Source organism: Ascaphus truei, chromosome 16 (genome assembly GCF_040206685.1).
Source record: "Ascaphus truei isolate aAscTru1 chromosome 16, aAscTru1.hap1, whole genome shotgun sequence".
In the NCBI taxonomy this organism is placed as follows: Eukaryota; Metazoa; Chordata; class Amphibia; order Anura; family Ascaphidae; genus Ascaphus; species Ascaphus truei.
In genome coordinates this window covers 43,611,138-43,630,978 of record NC_134498.1, presented here as the reverse complement: position 1 = coordinate 43,630,978, position 19,841 = coordinate 43,611,138, and the positions used below count along the sequence as shown (strand labels likewise).

At 45.0% G+C, this 19,841-nt stretch overlaps 1 protein-coding gene across 1 annotated transcript in view; it reads right to left on the bottom strand.

The window, feature by feature from the left end:
• Positions 1-19,841, bottom strand: part of SLC25A43 (solute carrier family 25 member 43) — a 33,550-nt gene that overhangs the window by 5,262 nt on the left and 8,447 nt on the right. Inside the window, exons 3-4 of the mRNA XM_075573352.1 lie at positions 19,263-19,435; positions 216-350 (exon numbers count right to left, since the gene is read on the bottom strand). Coding sequence (XP_075429467.1) covers positions 216-350; positions 19,263-19,435 — 308 coding nt within the window. The remainder of the gene's footprint in view (positions 1-215; positions 351-19,262; positions 19,436-19,841) is intronic.

The window sequence follows — 19,841 nt, the reverse complement described above, 5'->3', positions numbered from 1 at the left end:
CAACCCTTAAAAAGGTAAGGTTTTAAGGATATTCCTGCTTCAGCACAGGTGGCTCAATCAGTGGCTCAGTCAACGACTGAGCCACCAGTGCTGAAGCAGGGATATCCTTAAAACCTGACCTGTTGGTGGCCGGGGGAGGGCTGGAGTTAGCCACTCCCGGTTTATGGTGACTCCTGCAGTTGGTGATAAAATAAATAAAACATGAAATAATTCACCTTGAGCAGGTTTGCAGTAAGTCCGTTCCAAAGACCCAACACGCCTTTAGTCTTCACAGTTTGTCGAAAACAGTCAAGCATCCCGTTGAAGTGGACATCAACCCCCCCGCAGTGAGGTAGCGCCTGGCTCTGCGCCTGCGTAAAAAGAAAAAGAAGAAAAGTGTCAGAGGCTTTCGTCATTAACCCTTTGAGTGCCCAATTACAGCCACCACCATCATGAGGTCTGTGCTTTTTAAAGCTAATTTTCTGTGGGAGATGGCGGCGTAGGAGCGCGGAACGCAATCTGGCACGCAGGGAAACGGAAGAGGGAGACTCTTCCGTAAGCAGCGTCACTGCGGACACGGGATCGCGATGTGCCCGAGTGTTGTGCTGCTGCCATTACGGCGCCCAAAAGTGTTAAAGCGGCAATCCAAGGGCTTCTTTCTTTTTTTTTTTTTTAACCCAGGGGGTCTCCGGAGCTGCACCCCATTAATTTCAGCTCGGGGACCCCCTGCTTCCGGAGATACTTACCGCCGTAGGGGGAGCCGGTAGCTGCTCCGGCTGCGGGGATAAAGTAACGGCCGTTTTTCCAAGCTCCAGCGCCCTGCCGGGGCCAACAGGAAGTCGTGACGTCATCAGGTTCGGCTTCCTATTGGCCCGCGTGACGCGGGAGCTTTAAACCTCAGCCTGAGCGGCTACCTGCTACAGGAGGCAAGCATGTCTCCAAACAGGGGGTGCCCGGAGCTGAAATTAATGGGGGGGTTCAGCTGCAGAGACCCCCTGTTCAATCCTGTGTAAAAAAAAACAACAACAAAAACGCTAAGATTGCTCCTCAAAATCAACCCCACTCCGCTGCGGAGGATCCAATAACGCCCCGCAGAACAATGCGTTGTTGACCCTGAAGTGGTTAATGGGGAAAAGGGGAGAAAATAATGGACATTCTCACATAATGAGCTCTGAAATGAACTGCCCTCCACTGCCTTGTTTGTCCCTTGGTTATAGATACTTGCTTGATTTACTCCACCCTGTACAGGTTGTTCTTGTTTGAAACCAGGGCGACACTAAAAATCAGGCTCGGATACCAACTTTAGGCAAGGCAGTCATCTCTTATTCTAATGTTTCTGTTCAGGAGTGAGGAGGGATAGTTGCATTAAAGCTGCAGTCCAAGTAATATCAAACATGTATTTTTTTTTTTTTTTTAAATAAATCAGTTCTGTACTGTGAGGAAATACTTGTAGCATTTTTTTTAAACAACTCTGAATTACATTTTTAATGTAGTATAATGTAACAAGCCTGCTTTGTTTCTATAGCAACCATTTACAAAGTCACAGATACTGAGTCAATACTCCTCTGCAGCCATTTAGTGAACCCCCGAGCCGAATCTTCGCTGATCGATCACAGGAGAACGGATCGATCGGCAATTTAGCTAATTACTTATCATCGTGTGGATTGTATTGATGCATGTATTAAAGGGAGAAAATAAAAATAAAGAAAATAAAAAAATGCAGCTTGGACTGCTGCTTCAAACAGTGGGACATCTTGTATTCCCATTATTTTGGACCTCCTTGCAAAGGAGGAGTTTGGTTACCTATAATGTTTATATCTATATAAATAGACGAGCACACAGGAACACCTTTCATGGTGAAGTATATTTTACTCTCTCAGAATAAAAACACACACACATATGCACTCACAATAAAAACCTAATCTGGACAGGGGGTCTCAGTCCTTTGTTGGGGTTCCTGTCCGACCCACGATGGTGCTTGTACCTCCATGTACCAGCTTCTCTTGCCTCCCAGCCCGAGCATTGCTCCGGGTGTCCGGCTGGCGTGATCATGGGACATTTATGCCATAGTCTGATTGTAGACGAGAACTCTGTTCCTCGTGTCTATTCTATCTCTATGCAGTTGCCAACGTTACATTTCTGTATTGGTTTAATGAATCAGCAATGAAGGGGTTAATGGAGGTATTTAAGGAACACCCATTATGAGGTACATCGTTTTTCCCCTGATGAAGCGAGAACCAGCCCCGCGAAATGCTTAGGGCGGAGCTACATGTGTTTGTAACCATGTATCCGTCATCATATCTCTGTGCCCAGGACGTACTTGAAAACGAGAGGTAACTCTCAATGTATTACTTCCTGGTAACACATGTTATAAATAAACAGAGAAGGAGGTGGGTCTCTTCTACGTTCTCTGTCGTGACGTCAGCCGCAGATTTCCGCTGCACATAACACGCCAGACGCCCGGGGCAACGCTTGGGCTGGGAGGCAGGAGGAGCGGGTACACGGAGGAACATGCCCCATCGTGGCTCGGACAGGAATCCCCAACAGAGGAGGGAGCGACCCCCTTTTTCAGATGTGCCTTTTGATGACTGTTTTATTGTGAGTGCATGTTTGTATGTGTAGCCAGGTCACCTTTTTCCCTCCTTCACCCCCCAGGGAGCCTCCGTGGCCACGGACGCTGTCGGGTACTGCCAGAGGCAAGCGGCAAACCCGACGGCCATTCAGGAGGGTGGGGGCCGAGGAGGGAGCTCGCCGGAGTGCAGGAGATCTCCGGCGGCTCTTGCACAGGGCGCCGCCATTGCGCTTCAACTCGCGCATGCGCAGTGAGTCCCCGGCGGCCCAGTTAGCTCGCGCATGCGCAGGGAGGCTGCGAGAGACAGGGCAGAGTCGCGCATGCGCAGGGAGAACCCTAGAGCCAGGGAACAGTTGCGTGAGGGCAGGGAAGGCGCAGGAGAGTCGCGCGAGAGTAAGGGAAGTTAGTGAGAGGTTGCGGCGGCCATTACAGGTTTGTGTAGGCAGAGGGAAGGCACGCACGAGGCCTCAATGTTATTGTAGGGGCCTCGGGACTACAATTCCCATGAGGCATAGCGAGGCCGGCACCAGGTGCTTGATAGGAGCCAATAGGGCTGCAGGACTGCCCTGGAGGAAAGAGATACATTTTCCCGGGCTTTGCATGAGTCACGTCAGTTGGAGCAGAGGAGCTGAAGGGGAAGGAAGGATGCGGGGAGTGAGTGCAGCTCCTGCATCCTGATAGGTACCCTCACCCTCCAGGTAGGCCCCAACTCCCCACCAGGTTAGTGGGTAACTGATAAGGGACGGCCCTAGATAGGGAGGTCACCCTTAGGTGTGTGTAAGGTGCAGGTTTGGCAGTGCCACAGCGGGTAGTGCTGTGCGCACTGGCAAATAGGCACAGTGTGTGCAGTGTGTTTGCTGCGGGTCACTCAGGTTAGTCGGTTGTTAGTGGGAGTCAAGACTGGGCCTCGTTAGGGGAGTAGGAATACTATTACCCCTTAGGTCCCAGATAGACTCTCCCTCTCCAGTGAATGGTGTGTACCGTTCTGTGTGTGTTGTGCTGCATGTGCTGGGCGCAGTGTGTGCAGCGTGTGTGATTCCCTGCAGGCTGACAGTGTGAGCTGTGTGTCGGCTGCAGGTGCGTTAGGCTGTTAGGAGTATCTAGTAGTAGTAGTAGATACAGTTAGGGACTGGGTAGCTAGGGGAGTGGGACAGGGTATTACTCCGCAGGCCCTAGGAGATTTCCCCTAAGCCACCCAGGTTGCGGTTCATCAGGGACAGGCCCTAGGTTAGGGTTCCTGTCACGCTAGGATTAGTTAGGGATAGACAGGGATAGCGGCGTGGCTGTTCCTGTGGTTCGGTTGCTGTACCAAGAGACTGTTGTGTTCCCATGAAGCGGTGGGACCCTCGTTGGGGTCCACTGCAGAAGTACCTGGATAGGATCAGACGGACGTCTGACCCTTTTAGAAGACAGTTGCAGTCCCGAGCATCGGAGTGCTCGGAAGGTACCTCTGTATATATTAAGTGCACCACCGGGCCCCAACACAGGGAAGCGCTATCCCTCACACTCACACTGGTCTTTATTGCTGTGGACATTCCAGAGACTGAGGGGAATGTGATGATAGACATGTGGGTGGGGGGGATGGTACGCAGTTGTATTGATGCACTGGTATTGATATAGTGTTTTGAAGTAAGGTGTTGTCATTGTTCATTCAGTAAACCTGTTATCCATAATACTGTGTATGTGGTTTCTGAGTGGGTTCCTATGTAGGGTCATTCTACATTTCCATAGAATCCTACATAGGTGGAGGCGCTGCAAACGAAGATCCGTTCCAGAGGATTCACCCCAGGCTCTCATTAGCGGAGGCTCAGACCTCCTGTGAGCCTGACAGGTATACGCACCACACCGGTAACACTACAGGTTCTACTCACCCACACTATATATGAGATTGGGTGGGGTGGAATACCCGTTACATATGTATTATGAAAGATTAAATATACTACACAATGAAAGGTTTTCTGGTGTGTTCTTCTATTATGTAGATAGGTGGGAGGGGAAGGAGGGGTCACAAACCTCCAAAAATTGTTTATACATAGAAATTTACAAACATACAAAGCCCCTGCAAGCTCAGAGACAACCTTTTAAATGGCAGTTCTTCTTAAGCACCCGTGAATGACCTGTCTATTAGGACAGTTCTCCCTCCATCACAGAAACAATGAGAGCATTTTTGTGGCTGCAGTAGCAGCGTTAGAACTTGCAGAAGAGGGGATACTGTGGTGTGGTTTCTGTAGAAACTACAAGTACATCCAATCTAACTTAAAAACAAACGTCAACCACAGATCTTTCTTCACCTTATTTCTAATTCACACGACCCCTGCAAGCTCAGAACCCAAACCCACCACACCATATATCTGTGTCAGAAAGCAGCGCTATGGAGGTTGTGACCTCATGCAATATAACAAGAGACAAGAAGCCGCAGTGCTACATCCAGTAGGACAAATTATTTAGTGAAATACTTATCTGTTTTTCTTTACATAAGTGAGGGTCGTTTAGTGTCATTCTTCAGCCAAAGCATTTAAGCTTGTATCCCCTCTTCTGCAAATCCTAACACTGCTGCACCCACAAAAAGCTCTCCTAACCTTGCTAATGGAGGGAGAATGGTCTTAATAGACAGGTCAGTCACAGGTGCTTAAGAAGAACTGCCATTTAAAAGGTGGGATGAGGGAGCTTGAAACCCAGGAGGAAGGGGGGTGGGGGGGGGGTCACAAACCTCCAAATTGTTTATAAATAGAAATTTACAAACACACAGGACCCTGCAAGCTCAGAGACAACCTTTTAAATGGCAGTTCTTGTTAAGCGCCTGTGAATGACCTGTCTATTAACACAGTTCTCCCTCCATTACAGAAACAATGAGAGCATTTTGTGACTGCAGTAGCAGCATTAGGACTTGCAGAAGAGGGGATACTGTGGTGGTGCAAGCTTAAAATGCTTTGGTCAAGAAATGTAACTAAACGACCCTCAGTTATGAAAAACAGATACGTATTTCACTATACACTTTGCCATATAGGATGTAGCACTGAGGCTTCTTGTCTCTTGTTATATTGCATGAGGTCACAACCTCCGTAGCGCTGCTTTTTGACACAGATATATGGTGTGGTGGGTTTGGGTTCGGAGATTACAGGGGCTGTGTATGTTCATAGAGTTAGTGGACAAATACGCCTTTAGAAACTACCCCCATGCAGGGTCATCATATTGAAATTGCTGTGGGGGCAACTGAAAAACAAAAACAAAAAGGCACCACCTATAGTCATTCTCAAATGTGAAGAATCAAACGGTATTTCTCCATACTGCATTATAAATGTTATTTTCTTGTTGATTAAGTGTTTTAAATCCCCCCCCCCCCCAGAGAATCTTGCACCCCTGCAGTATGGCTGGCACAGAGAAGTCTTTTCGGAAAGCAAAACGTGTTAAACAAAAATCAACGTTTGTGCGAACCCGAAAATGTTACTTTGTTGAGTAAATCTATATTTTATATTATTTATATATAAAATCAGGAACAGGGCACACACAAAACAGGGTATGGAAAAAAAATAAAGGGAGGCTGCATACTGTCCAAAAAGGTGCAAAAAAAGGAAACAGGACAGGCACGCCTATACTCAAAAAAAAAAAAAGGGTGACGTTTAGTGACTCAACGTTTCTGTCCCAATGGGGAGTGAAACATGGTCAATAAATTTCACTTCTTTTGAGTATAGTAGTAGTGCCTGATCTGATATATATCTATCTATACGGTACTGATAATATATATCTCCAGTCCCACATTAATATATTTAATTGTGCCAACAGGAATGCTACTGGGAAGGTCACCTCCAATACACAGCAGTATTGGAAGTAGTCTGGGTCGTTTAGTTCAATCTTTTGTCCAAAACATGTTAAACCTGCAAAGATGTCACGGTCAGACCCTGTCACCAGGTACCTACACTACTAATGTGATACTATTTGTTTCCTCTTCTCTCCGTGCAGTGCAGGGAACACAAGGGACACCTTGTGTTCCCTGCACTGCACGGAGAGAAGAGGAAACAAATCAATTATATAATCAATATCTTGGGATGCGCAGCATGATAGCGGTGCCTACGGGGTTAAAAGGTTGAAGCACTATATGTGCGAGCTACATACACACCTCCCAATTGGCTAATCCCTCCTGGTGTCTTTTTGATGTTTTTGCATAATTTAACCAGTTTGTTTTCACACAAACAGTGCCAGAAGAACCGGTTTGTCCCTTTGTAACGCTCAGATCAGGTACTCTTAAATACAAAGTTCTGAATACACAGAGATCAGAAATCCCGCTCTGAAGGGGCGCAATGTTTTGCATCAAAAGATATGGGGATATGATATCCATATACAAGTATATTCAGGGTCCATACAAGGAACTTTCAAAAGAACTATTCATCCAACGGGCAGTACAGGACTCGGGAGCATCCCTTAAGGTTGGAGGAAAGGAGATTTCACCTGCAACAAAGGAAAGGGTTCTTTACCGTAAGGGCAGTTACAATGGGGAATTCGTTACCCATGGAGACTGTGATGGCAGATACAATAGATTTGTTCAAAAAAAGTTGGACATCTTTTTAGAAAGGAAAGGAATACAGGGATATACCAAATAAGTAAACATGGGAAGGATGTTGATCCAGGGAGTAATCTGATTGCCAATATTTGGAGTCAGGAAGGAATTTATTTTTCCCTTTATGAGATATCATTGGATGATCTATACATATATATTTAGGCACTGTACAGTGTATAGGTTTCATTGGATGTGCACTGAGCTCTGTCTGTGTTTCATGTTCTGTCTCTGGTTTTAAATATTATAAATACAAATATAGGATAAAGTATCTGTCGTCTAAATTTAGCATAGTTTGAACTTGATGGACGCATGTCTTTTTTCAAATCTCATCTACTATGTAACTATGTAACCATGATCTAGAACTCTGACGATCCAGACATCCTCCGTTACAACAAAAATGGACTCAAGGTTATGTCCAGGTGTATAACACCCTCTGCTTATTACAATGGGGCACCAGTGTACTGGACTTTCAGCGGCCAAACTTATTTGTTGTTGCTTTTTTACATTTATTTTAACGTTTCTATATATTTTAAAAACAAAAATAAATAAAAAAGTTGTTACGCACACACATTTAGGCCATTTACACTGCAGAGAAAGGTTCAAGGGGGGACCTCTCACACTGGAAACGTCCATCCAAGTTGAATCTCCGTCCTGCCCTGTAAGATTCTCAGAAGGGGGAATTTGATCCCATGAACAGGCCAGGGCACGATTACAAACAACAGCGCCAAGGAACTAGATATCCCGAGAAATATTAGGGTGTCCAAGACGAAGCCCTACCTGTGAGGGTGAAACGCGTAGAGGGGGAGATTGCGGTGTTAGCCCTTGTGTGTACTACCAATAAAGTTGTTTGAAGAACTTCAGGAGTCTCTCTGATCCAGACATGCGCAGTTGCGCCGAATCCACCATTGTTTCCAGCCTACACTAAAGACGGTGGCACGCAGGAGCAGCCGAGGGAGCAGACCCCAGACCGGAGTGCAGGTGAGGTAAGGCATCTTCATTTCCCCTGCACCGGTTGTTATTGAGGCGAAACGGAGCTCCCCCGTGTGATGCCCCCAGTGTCTGACGCATTCAGAACACTGCCCTGCACACGGAAGCGCAGGACAGACACATTGACAATTGGTGTCAGATAAGGGGCTTATACAAAAATATATCAAAACAGACCCGCAATATTAACACGTAGGAGGTAATTGATTAAACTGCGATGAGTTTCCATGTGATAGCGCCCCAACCGGCACTATCCCAGTTGAATAAATGAAGCTATAAAAGAGATGTGAGAACGTTGTATGGACAATGACTACAATACGGTATATACCCCCAATAGCTTACATTATATCACAAAAAGGCTCTTCACTGAATATTTGAAGCTGGAAGCCACAGGAAAGGCTGTTGAAGATGCCGCCTGTTCAAATGATTTTGCCATAAGCAGAGAAGGCAAGATGTAGAAATACTCATTAGTAAGGGGTCACCTTTTCTGGGGAAGTCCTTGTTTCCTTTTCTACACTAGACATGAAAAGCTGCAGCCTTATCTCCAAGCCCCGTGCAAAAGGGTAGTTTAATTTCCACTCCTTCATTGCCACTGCAGACCCCCGCCCCAGTGCCACAGCAAAGCATTAGCCAACATCAAGCCACATCTAGGCTCTCAACACGTTTGCAGTATTCTTCCAATTCCTTTATGGTCGTCGGAGCTTGGCTTGACCCATTGATGGGACCATAGAAGCAGTGGTGACATGATTAACATGGCTCGTCCTCCATAACGCGTGGCCAACTCCAGTCCTCAAGAGCCACCAACAGGCCAGATGTTAAGGATATCCCTGCTTCAGCACAGGTGGCTCAACCAGTGGCTCAGTCAAAGACTGAGTCAAAGCTGAAGCAGGGGCTGATTGAGCCACCTGTGCTGATAACTTGACCCGTTGGCCTACCCTGCTCTATAACCTCCAATCAGCTGAGAGAGGAGCAGCAATGACCGCTCACTATAACTGTGTGATTCTACTGGTTGTATATGTGACGGTAAGGGGTGGGCGGTCTGCATAATAAAAGGTTAAGCCCGACTGGTTACCCCTGAAAACCGTGGGTCTCTGGCACCAAAGTAGCACCATAAGCCAGGGGCCATGTAATGTAACATGTAAAAGTTAAAGTGTCCCATGCTTTTTCACTTTTCATGTTCCCCTTGCCCCAGATTCCCAAAACCTCAGGAGTGAAAGTCTTAGGTGGGATATTTGGGTAGAAATGCAGTTATTTTGTTTGCAGGAGTTCGGGGCCAAAGTTACCATTAGTCCCCTAATTCTCCCTGGCGTGCAGGCATGATTTGCCGGTACGCAGGTTGAATTACACCGGGACTACCCAGTGTCCCCCAGACTCCTGGTTTTCGAGCCCAGATACCCCAGAACTATTTCCCTCACAGGTATGGGTCTCCCCAAGTCATATTATTTATTAAAACATATTTTATTGTGTTTGGTGCATTTTCTATATATTCTATTCAGTCAGCCCGGGCATCCACATAGGTGCCGGGATGTCTGGACAGACAAAGAGGAGACGGGATGTTGAGGTGTCTGGCTGTTAAGTGGTCAGGGCAGGGCGGAGTACTGGGTCCGGAGAACAGAGACCCCCTGCGGGGAGGACACTCTGGTTTGCCAGACTCAGTGGAGCCTTCCCAGTAGGAGGCAATGGGTTGACTGGGGGAAGCCGTAGACGCGTTTCCCATTGGTCAATCCGTATGTCCCGCCCACCCGGCATCCCGAGCCGGCTTGGCACGTCCCCGTCCTCTGACGTCAGCAAAGAGACAAGCCCCCGTTTCTATTGGCTAGTGGGAGGGAATTCCCACGCTCTGATTGGCCGCTCCTCCTTGCTGAGGATAGAACAGCGGCGGGTATGTAAGGAGTTGGCCGAATCAGAGAACCAGACCGCCTGGTGGCTTGTGTCGATGACGCCAGGGCGGGCTTTTCTAAGTTGCTCTGCCACGAATAGCAGAGCAGCCGGCTTCGTTTTGAAGCTAGGAAAGTCTGCCCCGCAGAGTCAGGCGTCAGGACCACGGTCTGAAAATCGAACGTAGTGGTCGCAGCTAAGGGGTTTAGCGAAAAGAGGACCAGGAAGCCCAGGTGTATATGCCGTCAGGGTAAGCCTTCCGAAGCAGGCGCCCTGCACCTATTTGAGCCTAGTTTTCACCCCCAGACCTCCAGTAAGTGTGTGTTTTGTCTGTATTTTGTATATTCATTGTGTGTACGCGGGTTTACCCGATTAAACTTCATTTTGTTCCATTACTTTGTTTTGCTCGGTGAATGATCCCGGTTAAAAGTCCTGCTCTCCCGTGACAGTACATACTGAACAAAACCGATGTTGCATTTGTAGAGCAGGCTGCCCAGCACATTACTGCACAAGCTGTGATCAAAATAAATATCTTGTGTTTGATCTGTATGAGCAGCTCCTGGCTCTCTATGGAAACAGCCTCGACACAGGGGAAACGACAACAAGAAGTGGGGAGTTGTGTGACAGGGTCGGAAGGTTCATGCAGATATTGTTTGATCAAAGGTCACCCTGATGCACAAGCTTTGCAAACCAACGTACTTCTTTCATTTACATGGGAGTCACCCACAGCCTTTTCCAGAGAAGCCAAAGAGACCAAAGTCTCACAGGAGGCTAAAGATCACACCAGGGGAATTACTTGAAGCATGACTTGTCCCAATGAAAGACGGCGCTAATCCATGCCCTCAAATCTCCCATACAAAGCCCCGCATTCCATTAAAGCTGCAGACCACGTGTTTTTTTTAATTTTTTTATAAATCAGTGCTGTACTATGAGAAAATACTCGTAGCATTTTTTTTTTAAACAGCTCTGAATGAGATTTTTAATGTATTATAATGTAACAAGCATTTTTGGTTTCTATAGCAACCAACTACAAAGTCATATTCCCTTCCTCTTCTGAAGCATGCTCTGGCACACCCGTGTGAGCCCTACCCTCTCTCTAGCAGTGCACCAATTGTGTCTAGTGACTGCCTGGTCACATGATCTTCCCCACAGAACTTTGCATCTTTGGTCCTCTTCTGCTGCACAGACAGCCATTTAGTAAACCCCCGAGCCGAATCTTTGCCGATTGATCACAGGAGAACAGATCGATCTGCAACTTAGCTAATCACCTGTCAGTGTGTCGATTGTATTGATGCACATATTAAAAGGGGAAAAAATATAAATAAAAAAACCGGCAGCTTGGACTGCAGCTTTAAGGAGTCATTAAGCCACATGCAAAAATTACTTTTTTTTAAATGTCCTTTCCAGTGTTTATATAACTATAAAGTGGAGTGTTGCGACTCTGCCCTAAGCCATTATCTACAGAAGATATACCAGAGAAGATAAAATAGTGAGCCTATTAGACGGACTGCAATTAACCTGCTGTAGGATCATCTATCCCTTTGCCCTATGTAAAATTTTATTTGGATGACTTTTTCTGCTGCTATTTAAAATGTTGTATTAAAATACTCAAGTTATTTGTGGGCTATTCCTAGCCAAATGTATTGCATCGTCTACAATAAAAAATATTTGTAAAAGTTCTGTATGGAAAATCTCAGAATTCTAAACATAGCCACAGGATTCTATTTGTCAAGTTCTGTATTACATTTTTATTTTTAAATAAAGCATTTTGGGGTCTGATTAAAGAGGAACATACAGTAAATAAGAGCTTCATCTTTTCTAGAAAGGGAAGGTTTACAGGGATACCCCAAATAAGTAAACATTGGAAGGATGTTGATCCAGGGAGTAATCTGATTGACAATTCTTGGTGTCAGGAAGGAATTTAATTTTCCCCTTATGAGATATATCATCTAATGATGTCACTGGGGTTTTTGGTTTGCCTTCCTCTGGATCAATATACTGTAAGTACGGATAAAGGATCTGTCGTCTAAAGTTAACATAGGTTGAACTTGATGGACGCATGTCTTTTTTCAACCTCATCTACTATGTAACTATGTAATACAATTGTTTCTCCAAGCCCCTGACCTCCGGTTGGTAATTCATTAAACTGTGAGCGATCAGGGCACTTTCGCGTGGAAACTCAAGTTGAAGCCAATGAAAACAATCATTGTACACAGTTTCCTGAAAAAAGGGTCCCCTTTCGTTTTTCAATGTATCGTATTTTTTGCTCGCTCAATACGCATGACATTTTGCACACTTGTAGGTCTGTTGTGTAGATTAACACTATATAAGAAGCACAATGTAACGATGTAATGATTGTAACAAAATTGATGTCACTATATTATGTTAACAAGTACCAGATACATTGTGTTGAATTGTTGTAATCTAATCTGAAACACTAAGATTACTATAAAGTTTAAATTCAAAGTGTGTGTTCAAAATGTCCTTCTGCTGAAACGCCCGAAGACAAGAACGCCGCTGACTGATTGCATCATCGATAACGCGCTGATCCAGCTGCTCCCACTCCTGAACAACACGTTCTTTTAGAAAAACGATTTTTTTCAGTCCATATAGCGACCATCCCTTTATCAGGAAACACTTTATGAACGCGTTTTGGACCATCATTCTTTGTGTCTTAAGCACTTTATAACGTGCTTATCTTCTTCGCTAAACACCATTTTGGAACTGCCACGTGATGTGGTCATCACGCCGTCACCAATTACAAAGAATATTTATTAGATTATCAAATCATTCTTAAAAGGTCATAAACTAGCGGCCACAATTAGGGAAGATCAGAGCATTAAAAGGTATTAGAATTGGCGAAACAGAATACAAAATCTCTTTATTTGCTGATGATGTGATCCTGATCCTCGCGGACCCCCACGTCTCCCTCCCCAATCTCCAAAGATTGCTATCCCAATTCGGCACAGTATCTGACTACAAAGTCAATATGGACAAGTCAGAAGCTCTAAACGTATCCCTATTAGACCAGGAATGGAGACTCCTACAAGCTAACTATAAATATCGATGGAGCACTACCCATATTAAATACCTAGGAGTCAGAATCTCAAGCACCTATAGCTCCCTATACCAATCCAACTACCCCCCCCCTTGTTTGACCAAATCAAAAAAGACCTGGAGAAATGGAAAAAGCTCCAAATTTCCTGGTTTGGAAGAATTATATCAATAAAAATGAACGTCCTGCCGAGACTTCTCTATTTCTTCCAAACACTCCCTGTCCCCGTGCCAATCGCAGCCCTGAAACATATCCAGGCCCTTATGTTCTAATTCATTTGGAATGATAAACGGCCAAGAGTACCAAGGTCTGTGATGTTGTCCCCCAAGACAAGAGGAGGTGTGGGGGTCCCCGACGTGATCTGATACTATTCGGCGGCCCAGTTGAAGCGGGCTGTAGTTTGGAACTACGACCCGGCCTCCACCTGTTGCTAGCGATCGAATCACATCATGCTGCACCTGCCACCCTCCAGGTTCATCTCTGGTCTCCTGTGGGAAGGGAGGGAGGACCACGGAGATTCGCTCTGGGGGCAATGAGATGCACATGGGATGTCTGGCTCAAGAACAAAAGGAAATATGGCCTACTAGCTACCCCATCCCAACTTACCCCCATCTTTGGAAACCCACACTTCCCGCCTGGGTGTTCCAAAAAACAATTCGACCAATTCCAAGGTCTAGGAATAAGGCTGATTGCCGATCTGCTGAAAAACGAGGAGATCCTCTCCTTCCAAGAACTCCGCGACAAACATAAACACCAAGGTCTCCATCTGTTCAAATTTCTGCAAATTAGGCACTTCCTTCTATCCCTAGCCCCAAACGCTAAATTCCCCCCATTAACCAGGTTTGAATCCCTTTGCGGCAAGGGCTCCTACCAGAGAGGCCTGATCTCAGAGATCTATAGGGGGATGGAGTCGGCAACCAGCCCCCCAATCCACAAGTATATGCAAAAATGGTCAGAGGACCTCAATGTACAGATAGATATGGACGAGTGGGAGGATATCTGGGAGTTGGCCACAAAGACCTCAATCTGTACAGTGACAAAAGAGAACATCTATAAAATACTATTCCAGTGGTACCTGACCCCGGCTAGGCTGAGCCAGATCTTCCCCGGCACTCCCGACCTGTGCTGGAGGGGATGTGGCCAAAAGGGGGACATGGCCCACATTTGGTGGTCATGTCCGGAGATTCAGAGGTACTGGACAAAGATGCAGAAGCTTCTACAAGAAACTACGGCGCTCCTTTTCCCCCTGGACCCCTTGACCTTTGTGCTGAGCAAACCTATAGAAGACCTGCCCCCCCCCCCCTGAGTAGACTAGTATCAGCTATCCTAACCGCAGCCAGATGCTCAATAGCGGCGGCGTGGAAACACACCAAAGCCCCAGCGAGAAACACGGTGTTGAGAAGAATAGACGAGGTCATGGCCATGGATAAACTTACAGCAATGCTCAATAAAAAAATGCCACAGTTTCGGAATACCTGGGACCCCTGGAGCGGCCCGCTAGGACTAGGCCTGCATTAGGCCGTCCTCGTATTGATGGAAAGGGAGGAAGAAAACAGTTCCCCCATCCCCCCCCCCCCCCAAGTATGTCTTCCCCCCCCCCTTAAGACCTTCCCCTCCCCCCCCCCCACCAACTGAAAAAAAAAACATTTTGAGACAACATGTTGTTTAACTCCGTTGAAAAGTCATGTCATGTGCCTATGACATTGTCGTTATCATTTGGATGTATGTTGTTCTCAATAAAAAAAAAAGTGTTATAAAAAACACTACTGCGGCAGACCTAGAATTGCTCAAAATTTTCATGAAAATGTAGTGATTTTTCTGCAAGATATGACGAAAAAGAAAAGGGGTCCCGTTCTTCTGAACACAGTGTATATAGGATAAGGCCCTTATGGGGTTATTTATTGAACTGCAAGGTTGCTGTTCTCAGCTGAACAACCCCCTAGACTTCAGTGGGGATTTTCAGCGAAATACGGCCATGTCAGCAGATACACAATTACCCCCTAACAGAAATATGACGCGTTCTTGTGATCAGACGCATTTATCAAGTATTACAATGCGACTAACAGAATATATATATACGGTCTTATTTTTAGGAGCAGCGGTGTAGAACGATGTTTAAGGGAGACGGAAGAAAGGGGTCGGGAATTTTCCTGAAGAAATTCCAAAAAGGTACGAGACTCTGTGGGAGCTGCACCAATTCTTCCAGGGTTAGTAGTAAGGAAATCTTTAAAATCAAGGTCACCCAAGAAAACAGTAAAAGCAGTCTTCTCTCCTTTCTCAGATTACTGCGCATACAGAATGGTTTGCCAACATTTTAGGTATACATTTGATGGAGTTAAATCAACTTAAACGTCAGGATCTGCTATGGCAAGGGATGCTCAACTCCAGGTCTTCATGCCCCCTCCCAACAGGTCAGGTTTTCAGGATATCCCTGCTTCAGCACAGGTGGCTCAATCTTTGACTGAGCCTCTGATTGAGCCACCAGTGCTGAAGCTGGGATGTCCTGAAAACCTGACCTGTTGGAGTGGGGCTTGAGACATGGAGTGGGGCACCTCCGCGCTATGACATCATATTTTAACCTATAATTGCAATGAGGCGATGGAAGGCCCAAGTTATTATACTGTAAGATAATGGTCTTTCTTAGGCAACTTGATTTCTGAAGACTGGCCCGACTATAAAAAAGTCAAAATATCAGTTCATCCTCTTCCCGTTTGCGACGGTTGGGTGTTACAGCAAAGAATTCCGTGTATGTTTCAAATCTACTGCACAAAATCCCTCCGCCCAAAAAAACAGTGCAACTAAATTATTTGTCTCCCCATCACAATTCTTATTTTTACATTTTATTTCTACTTAAACGCCTATTTTTTTTTGAGGGCATAAAAATAAAAAATGAACATTATGATTTCTGCTTTAAAACAATTTAAAAGTAGAGATCACGCCCAAAATAATCGGAATATTAATAGTAACATATGTTAATATCTACCTCCAACGTCATTCTTTAAGCGCCAAAAAGTTCCCATGTGACCCTTTCAGAGGACCACATCTCGCGGGTCATTAAGTTTGGAAGGGTGTACAACACCAATATAGAAATCGGCATCATGGTAAGAGATCTCTCTGCTGGCTGGTGTCCAAAATTGCTTTCAATTCCCAGATGGCCAAATACAACACTACCGAAATGTCAGCCCCCCTTCACAGAAGTGTTTGTAAACAGCCTGTCACGGTGTGTACATCACTATTTATCTTGGAAGTCGTTCTGTGCTAACCTTAATTTGGACTTAAAGCATGTTACAACAAAATATTTCAGCACTTTATTAATGCAGTTTGTTCGTGAGCTTTTGAAAACCTTACAAGTCTATTCCCCAGATGTCGTCAAAAATGCAGGCAATGTTTTTTTTATATAAATCTACTAAAGGAGCAAGCCAAGCAATGTCCTATGTGTGTATTTATTAAAAACCAGAATGAACAGGACAGACACGGGCCCATAATTTCACAATTATTGTTCTGACTGCACAGCACTGGCAATGTACAGACCATGGTATTTACAGACACAATGTATTCTTGCACAAACAGCTTACACTCTACCTACTGGTGCCTGAAGCACTCCTATCCAAGGTCACTTGCCCAAGGCGAGAAATGACTCGTAACTGTCATTAAGTGGGATTGGACCACTAAAAAGACCAGTATTTCAGTGCTGAGGTTCGACCCAAGTTCATTTCTAGAGCAACACAAACTTTTAGAAAGTGCAGAGTTGCCTCTAAAACCCTATGACTTATCTAGGGCAGAGGTATCCAACTCCAATCATCAAGGGCTAAAAACCAGGTCAGGCTTTTAGGATATCCCTGCTTCAGCACAGGTGGCTTAGTCTTCGACCTGTGCTGAAGCAGAGAAATCCTGAAAGTCTGACCTGTTGGTGGCCCTTGAGGACTGTAGTAGGCTACCTCTGATCTAGGGAATATGCAGAGTAAGTACAATAACAAGCAGCACATTTTAGCTGCAAGTGATTGTAAAAACAAGCTCCCAGCATACAGTACATTCCAATGTGTGTTACAGAGAAGCATGTAGCAGGCCTGCAGGCTACAATGCTTCACTACTAGACCATGACCAGTTTCTTTTCTTATAGGGCCACCTAGTGGCCAATTAATATGGTGCACCCACTCAAATGTCAAAATAGAAATAAAGGCTAATTAATCCAATCACTACAGAATTTATTTTTAAATGGTTTCATAACCCGTCTATGGTATGTTTTAACATGCATCTCTTGTCCCTCCCAGGGGGTGTGATTCAGTAAGGTCAGATAAGGCGTATCGGCGCTTCATCCCGCGTTTTCTGGCATTGACTGCAGAATTGCGCTCCAGTAACCCAAGCTTAGTAACCTTCCCCCCCCCCCCTGTGCTTCAGTGACAATGCAGAACACCCTACGGAATATTTAATTTCCCGGTCTCCCAAGTTACCCATACATCGTCTTAGATCAGGAGAGAAAGGAAGTTTCCCGGAAAGGAGGGAAAGTAATTGCGAGGAGCAATAATGTGCTATGAGGGTCCGTTTGGGGGAGTATCGGAGAGAAGAGGCGGGCTGGTGCTCCCCTCCGCTGGGAGACCACCGGAGGAAGAGCATATGGGGAGTGTGAGAGCTGGAAAGAGAGAGAATGTGTTGGATGAGGGAAAACAGGACAGGTGTTTGTCCCTGCATAGGGTGCCAGTTAATGAGGGGAAAGGTTTTCTGTAGTAAAAAATGTATTTGAATGTTGAAATATGAAATGTATGGGTTGCTGTAATGAAAGGGGGGGTTTGTTATTTTCCGAAAAGTAACTCTGTAAATTAATAATATGTATGAATAAAAATATTTAATAAAAAAAAAAAAAAAATTTAAAAAAAAAAGGGATCAGGAAAGTTGGAACAGCAGGTGCGTGTCCCTAATTTCTGGGATAGCGGAAGTAAACCCAGTGGGTGCTGACGACAGACAGTGATTCAAAATCATTGTTTTTAATCTAACTGAAAAAAAAGGTGTTAATTTGGATTTTTTACATTATTTTATTTTAACCCAAATCAGTCAATTAGAAATTAAGTTTTAAATAGCAGTTCTTGTTAAGCAACTGTGACTGTCTATTAACACAATTCTCCCTCCATTAGAGAGACTAGGAGAGCATTTTGTGGGTGCAACAGTGCTAGGACTTGCAGAAGAGGGGATACAAGCTTAAAATGCTTTGGCCCAAGAATTTAACGAAATGACCCTCACTTATGTAAACAAAAACAGATAAGTATTTTACTATATAACCATCATACTGGATGTAGCACTGCGATTTTACTATATAATCATCATACTGGATGTAGCACTGTGATTTTACTATATAATCATCATACTGGATGTAGCACTGTGATTTTACTATATAATCATCATACTGGATGTAGCACTGTGATTTTACTATATAATCATCATACTGGATGTAGCACTGCGGCTTCTTGTCGTCTGTTATATTGCATAAGGTCACAATCCCCAGTAGCGCTGCTTTTTGACACAGATATATGGTGTGTTGTGTTTGGGTTCTGAGCTTGCAGGGGTCGCGTGAATTAGGAATCAGGGGAAGAAATATTTTTTTGTTGACATTTGTTTTTAAGTTACAATGAATGTACTTGTAGTTTCTACAGAACCTAATGTCAATTCCCATCCAGTTCTGTACAACGCTAAAACCTTTCATCGCGGATCATATTGCACCTGAACGCAGCACTCTCACTTTACCCGACTCTCCTTTAGGTCTATACATGATGGGAACCACAGATCTCAACCACACTTTTCTCATCTCTGGGTTACTTCCTGGGTTTTAAATCTCCCACGTCACATGGGCCGAGATGCAATGGATGATGTTGCGGCTTCCTATTGGCTGGCGTGACGCGGGAGCTTCAAATTGCCGTTTGCTTCCCCCCTGGTGGGGAGTGAAGCGCCACTACCTTCACCAGTAAGAATCTCAGGAAGCAGGGAGTCTGCGCCACCTGTGCTGAAGCAGGGATGTCCTGAAAACCTGACCTGCTGGTGGCCCTTGAGCACTGGAGTTGGCCACCCGGAGCTACAGGGACCCCAAAACTCTCATCCTATATATCAATACCGAGCGGCCAAGATTGCTGCTTGAAGAAACGCAGTCTCCGATTTGATCAATTCCCTGCCCAGAGCTCTGGAAAAGATGTGCACCGATATTAAGCCGCCTGAAAGTTTAGCAAAGAGACGTATTAACAGATTGTCTTTACCTGCATTTTCCTCTTCACGGTTTCCAAGGGGAAAGATAAGGTCTGTGCCACCCCTGCTGCTAAACAGCCATTGACAAAGTACTGCAGGGGGGTGAATTGGATGCCTGGGTCCTGCCACATTCTATCCAAGCTGATGTCCATCAAAAATAAGCCCACGGAGAAAGGAATTGCCCCTGGTAAAGAAACAGAGCATAACATACAGTGTTATAGGCGAGAAAAAGGAAACACACACACACACACACAATATCACGTGTTATCATAATCTTCTTAAACATCTGGAAAAAGTAACACAACTATACACACGCACACACACACATATTTATAAACTGTATATAAACTCATTTTATTTTTAAGGAAAAAAGTTTTGCAGGAATTTGATATAGAATGTCAAAAATAATAAAAAAGTACTGGTCCAAATAAGGAATTAAGTGTTGGATTGTGCACTTCATTAGCCCATGCTCTGCTGCACAAGCTGTATTATGCAGGATGTACATGTCGGCGGAAGATTAAAGCAGCAGTACAAGCTGACGTTTTTTTAACTTATTTTTTCCCCCTTTAATATGTGCATCAATACAATCC